The following is a 6543-nucleotide window of genomic DNA, read 5'->3' as shown; positions in this document are numbered from 1 at the left end:
CTGAACACAAATTTTCTTTTTTTTTTTTTTTTTTTTTGGGGCCAGTCGTGGGGCCTGAACTCTGGGCCTGGGCGCTGTCCCTCAGCTCTTCAGCTCAAGGCTAGCGCTCTACCACTTGAGCCGCAACGCCACTTCCGGCTTTTTTCTTATGTGGTGCTGAGGAATCGAACCCAGGGCCTTGAGCATGCAAGGCAAGCGCTCTACCACTGAGCCGCCTTCCCAGCCCCTGAATACAAATTTTCTAAAGAAACAGATCATTTGATTTTCTACTTATCACCTCATAATATTTAGGCATCTAATTTTTTTTTTGTTGGTCATGGGGCTTGAACTCAGGCCTGGCTACTGTCCGTCCCTCAGCTCTTCAGCTCAAGGCAAGCTCTCTATTGCTTAAGCCACAGGGCCACTTCCATTTTTCTAGTGGTTTATTGGAGATAAGAGTCTCACAGACTTTCCTGCCCGGGCTGGCTTTGAACCGTAATCCTCAGATCTCAGCTTCCTGAATAGCTAGGATTACAGGCGTGAGCCACCGGCGCCCAGCAGCATCTAATTATTTTATACTACAAAGGTGTGTTTGAGAATTTTGCTGATAGATTAGCATTCACTTTTAAGCTTTTTCATGCCTGCAGCAAAGGACATACACATGATGAATAGTGAGAAATGAAATTAGAAAGCTTAATTATTCTTGAGAGCCAGCTTGAGGAATCAGTACTTAGTGAAATGCATTGCATAGGTAAAGGAGAATGTACAATAGTAAATAAAGCTATTTCAGTGGCAATAGTAAAGAACTGGTATGGGGTGCTGGTCATGATTTACAAGCTTGAGACCCTGGGTCCATCATGCACATACACATTGCTGATAGGTATTGAATAATAGCAACACCTGTGGGCAACAAGATGAATGCATATATGGAAGAAAGAAGAGAGCTAGGAGGTGAAGATACTGCTTGAGAAACTACTAACACTCCTGGAAAGCAAAACCAATAGCCTTCTTTTGGGTCTTTGCAGTACAAACTCTGAAGTATAAGAATGTAATTCCCATGAATATTAATTAGCTTTTGCTGGCAGAAGATATGGCAATTTTTATTTGCATTTTTCCAGGGTGTCTTTGTTTTTTTATTCGTGCTTGATTTTTATTAAGAAAAATAGAAAATTATTGAAGGATATATTCATGAACTGAATGATATGGAAGGTAGGGGAAGGGAAGCATGTAAAGGTAATAAAAGAAGATTTAAAAATAATCCAGGGTTGGGAAGGTGGCTCAGTGGTAGAGGGCTTGCCTTGCATGCATGAGGCCCTGGGTTCGATTCCTCAGCACCACATAAGCAAAAAGAAAAAAGCCAGAAGTGGCGCTGTGGCTCAAGTGGTAGAGCGCTAGCCTTGAGCTGAAGAGCTGAGGGATAGCGCCCACGCCCAGAGTTCAGGCCCCACGACCGGACCCAAAAAAATAATAATAATAATTCCAACAATCGGTATAAATGGAAGAATAGCAGTTTTAACAATCAAAAGGTAATAATCAAAAGGAACACAGCATAAATCTGCAATGAAAGTCAACACCAACACAGTAACTTTTTCTTACCTGTGTCAGTCCTGATGCTTTGAATAACTCCTGTGGTGATCTCGTCCCATAACTATTTGGAGAATGAAGGGACAACAGTCTGCTATATACTTTGTTTCTAACCTATTGAAAAAATACCATCATGTAATTTAAAAACTGATCAAGACAAACTTAGATTATTGTCTAATAGCTTTAGTTGAATTATAATTCACCTTTTAAAAGAATACAAATAGTTTTATAGTATATTCATAGAGTTGTACAACTGACACCATTATTTAATTTTTCATCATATCCCTCCTTAAATCCCATACTTTCTAGCAGTTATTCTCCAATTCTTCTTCCTTTTCAACCCTGGACAACCAACAATCTACTTTCTCTCTATGGATGTGCCTGCTCTGGACATTTCATATTAACAGTGGGTAATGGTTTTAAGTGTCTATTATAATTTGTGCTATAGATTGAACGTATTCCTCAAAAGTTAGTGTTGGAAACATGATCCTAATGCAGATTTTCACAGTTATCAGTGAGGTTTTTGGGAGGTATATTATGTAAAGTCATGAGAACAGGAACTTCATGATGAACTAGTGGCCTTAAAAGGTGAGGAAACCTGGCGCCAGTGGCTCATGCCTGTAATCCTAGCTACTCAGGAGGCTAAGATCTGAGGATCACGGTTCAAAGCCAGTCCTGGCAAGAAAGTCCATGAGACTCTTATCTCCAATAAACCACTAGAAAACTGGAAGTGGCACTGTGGCTCAAGCAGTAGAGTACTCGCCTTGAGCTGAAGAGCTGAGGGATAGCGCCCAAGCCCAGAGTTCAAACCCTAAGACCAACAAAAACAAACAAACAAACAAACAAACAAAAGGTGAGGAAGTGAGTTTTCTAATTTGATATGATTATATTAATTTCCATGTGGTGTACTCTGCTGTACTCTGCGCTACATATAGGCCCTCACCAGGCTGTGGGACTTCCTAGCTCCCTAAATTGCATAAACTTGTATTCTTTTAGATTATCTGGTAACAAGTACTTTGTCAGAGCAACAGAGAATAAATTGAAGCAATTGAAGTTAAACTATCTAATCAATCTACAATGAAAGACCATTAAACTTTGAATCAGAAAATGTGTTCAGCCAGGTGCTGGTGGCTCATGCCTATAATCCTAGCTACTCAGGGGGATCACCGTTCAAAGATAGCCTGAGCATGAAAGTCTGTGAGACTCTTATCTCTAATAAGCTGCTCAGAAAACCAGAAGTGGCACTGTGTCTCAAGTGGTAGAGTGCTAGCCCTGAGCTGAAGAGCTGAGGGCATGCGCCCAGGTCCAGAGTTCAAGCCCCACAACTGACAAAAAAAAAAGAAAAAAGAAAATGTGTTGAAGTCTAAGTCAAATTTAGCTCTGCTATTTGCTAATAATCTTAGAAAATTAAATAACTTATTGAGTCTCACATGTAATATACATAATTTATACCCTATGGTATATATTTAAAAATGTAATAAAATTAATTTTTTCTTAACTATAAAAAAAGAGTACTGGCATTAAACATACTTAATCTCGAGGCTGTTAGGAAATTAATATGTTTTACATAAATAAGCTCCAAAAACTACAAAGGTTATACAGATATATTTAGCAAGGAGAGACCTGGTTTAATTAAACAGTACAGCTTTCCATAAAACACATTCATGCTTTATATTTATTTTATGAAGGAGAATTTTTTTGAAGAAGAATTTTAAAAGTAAAAATACATTGTTTTATAAAAATAGAAAAATGCTCTTAAAATATCTGAGTCAGTTTATAAGTAAATCTATAACAGTTCCTTCCCTGTGAACAGAAAACTAGTTATTGCCCATGCTAATCTCAGTCCTATGAAAAGCAGATACCAGGACAGAATTAAACATGCAAGAACTTTATTAGGCAGGATGCTTATGAAAGCAAACAGGAGTCTGACAGTAACACATTGTGGTCCAATGTGAGTAAGAAAGGTATGGTTCAAGTATCCATCTTAATTAACAAGCCAACAGTTCGTGATAAAGATAGTACTCAGACCCAAGTAGTCTGGTTGAGAGACTGTGTGCTCAACCACTTACACTATTTTACAATAAGATATATTTCTATAAGAAACAGCTGTCCCATTATAATTTACTGTGACAGGGTCATTTTTAATAGTGTGAGATATCAAGCCCAGAGCCTTACACAGTATAGGCAAGTAGTCTGTCACTGAGCTACCTCCTCAGATATCATTACTGTTGAATTTGAGTCCAACCTTTTTAAAATTACAAACTTTTAAAAACTTTGAGATGGTCTTGTTATATAGCTCAGGCTGGTTTCAAACTTTCAGTCCTATCTGAGCTTCCTTAGTAATGGGATTGAGCCTCCAAATATGTTTTATTTACTGCATGTTATATTATTGTTGGACATCTTTTGGCTGATACTCAATATTCTACTATTTCACAGTACTGTATACACACAAACTAAAAGCCACCACTCCAGCACTCAATACCCAACAAAAAAATATATGTGCTGATTAACTTCTACTCTTTCTATAATATATTAAAGCTCACTGGAAGATTATGTCAAGCTAATACTCTGTGATAGCCAGAAAAGTATCTTACCTCTTTTTTGAAATTAAGAAAGTAGTTGGATTGGTCAACATGGAAAATCTCAAGAGCTGATCTCCTTAAATTGTAACGCCGTAAGTGAATCTCTCGAACTTGAGAATGAGGCCACTTGAAATCAAAGCCTATTCCTAAAAACAGAAGAAATCCTGTGACTGGAGTACCAAATAAAGTTACTTTTACTATGTAGAAAATGTCTCCTGTTCCTGACAAAAGTATCATATAAGAAAAAGAAATTGAACATTATAAAAATCATTTATTCTCTGCGCTGGTATCTCATGCCTCAAATCCTAGCTACTAAGGAGGCTGAGATCTGAACATTGAGGTTCAAAGCCAGTCTAGGCAGGAAAGTTTCTAGAAACTTACTCCAATTAACCACCAGAAAACTGGAAGTGGAGCTATGGCTCAAAGTGGTAGAGTGCTAACCTTGAGCAGAAAAGCTCAGGAACAACTCCCAGATTTGAGTTCAAGCACCAAAACTGACTAAATATATACATATCATTTATGCCAGGAGCTGGAGGCTCAAGCCTATAATTCTAACTACTCAAGAAGCTGAGGAGCAAGGTTCAAAGCCAGTCCCAGCAGCAGGAAAGTATGTGAAATTTTGGTCTCCAATTAACCACCCCCCAAAAAACCCACTTAAAAAAAAAAAAACTAGAAGAGGAACTATGGCTCAAGTGACAGAGCATTAACCTTGAGCAAAAAAGATCAAGGACAGTGTCCAGGCCCTGAGTTCAAGCAGTAGTACTGGCACAAAAAAATTATTTATTAAATTTATTGGATATTTATAGAACTATTTAAAATTGTATAGCTATACTACTGTCTTCTCATGTGAACAAATGATAATTCTAGATATTATAACTTAGAAAAAGTTTTCTTTTGTTATATTTTTGGATTTAATCAGCATTTTATTATCATATAAATGATTAAGTGAGGAAGCAGGCATGGTGATTCATGCCTATATCCCAGTGAGGCCCTATCTTAAAAACAAACAACAACCAAAAAAGCCAGACATGGTGGTTCACTCCTGTAATCCTAGCAATACAGAGAGAGAAAGGTAGAAGGCCAGTCCAAGATTGGCCCAGGAAAAAGCTACCTGATATACAAACTAAAGCAGAAAAAAAAAAAAAAGAAGGCTGGGGTCATGGCTTCAGTGGTAGAACATTAGCCTAGCAAGCCAAAGCCCTGATTTCAAACTCTAAGGCTTAAAAAAAATTTACACACTTACAGGATTAAGTAAATATATAACACAGGATAAATTAAAATGTATTTAGATTTTATAATTGTATTGTGAGCCCTTCTAGCCAACCCTTAGAAATATATGAATAATCTTTGTTGCTTTGTATGTCCCTCCCCCACAGTGTAACCCCCGCTTTCACTATATTTGATGTCAGTATAACATGTGGAGGAGATGGGGACAAACAAGTCGTTTAAGGATTCAGGTGGACCTGTTGCAACAATGAGAAGTACAAAATGTCATGTCAAAACCAGCTTTACAATGTCGGAGGGGGGGGGAGGGGGGGTATGATTGGGTGGGGGGGAGGGGGGAGGCTGGGAAGGGAGGTGAAGGGTAAACAAAGGAGGAGGCTGCAATGCTTGGTAAGAAATGTATGCATTATCCTGACCATGTAATTGTAACCCCTCTGTACAGTATGTTCTCAAATAAAATAAAATAAAATAAAAAAAAAAAAAGAAATATATGAATAATAAAAAAATTAAAACATCCAGGTATAGTGTTGTATGCTTGAAATATCAGCTATATGGGAGAACAAGGCAGGAGCATTCCAAGTTCAAGGCCAACCTAAACAACTTACCAAGATATTGTCTCAAAATAAAATAAATAATATTATAGATGTAGCTTCATGATACATGCCTCGCTACATGATACATGGGTTCAAACAGTGATAACACACACACACACACACACACACACACACACACACACACACAAAATACATCCACAATTTTTATACAAAATAAAAGCATTCTCCTTTAATACACTGTTGGATAAAAAATTAAACCTGTTACTGACTTTGTACTTTTCATTCTACATTATAGACTATGTCTCCACAGTCCCATTAACTGCTTTCTTCTCATTCATGTCTGATTAAGTTAAGTACTTAATCACTGAGCAGAAACCACTTTCCAAAAACTCCTCACCATCTTCTTTTTCAATGCTGCTATCGTAGAAGTAAATATGCTGAGTAGTGATTTCTAATCTGCCAGGAATTATGTCAATTATTGTAATGAGTTCACAGTCTTCTGTCAACACCAATTTTTCTTTTTGATCCTGTTCTTTGTCATCACTGTAAAACAAAAGAAAACTTTTAATGTACTCATCAATTTATCCTGCCTAAGTGGAAAAGAATATCACATTCAAATT

At 37.3% G+C, this 6543-nt stretch overlaps 1 protein-coding gene across 1 annotated transcript in view; it reads right to left on the bottom strand.

Moving 5' to 3' along the window:
- The window catches only part of Nbeal1 (neurobeachin like 1), a 177479-nt gene that overhangs the window by 52407 nt on the left and 118529 nt on the right, over positions 1-6543 (bottom strand). The window contains 3 exon segments of the mRNA XM_042666952.1: positions 1576-1677; positions 4158-4291; positions 6321-6466. Coding sequence (XP_042522886.1) covers positions 1576-1677; positions 4158-4291; positions 6321-6466 — 382 coding nt within the window.

The sequence above is a fragment of the Dipodomys spectabilis genome, unplaced genomic scaffold (assembly GCF_019054845.1).
Source record: "Dipodomys spectabilis isolate Male_0828 unplaced genomic scaffold, ASM1905484v1 ptg000373l, whole genome shotgun sequence".
NCBI lineage: Eukaryota > Metazoa > Chordata > Mammalia > Rodentia > Heteromyidae > Dipodomys > Dipodomys spectabilis.
Note: the sequence above shows the minus strand (reverse complement) of the source record. Positions and strands in the feature narration are given on the sequence as shown.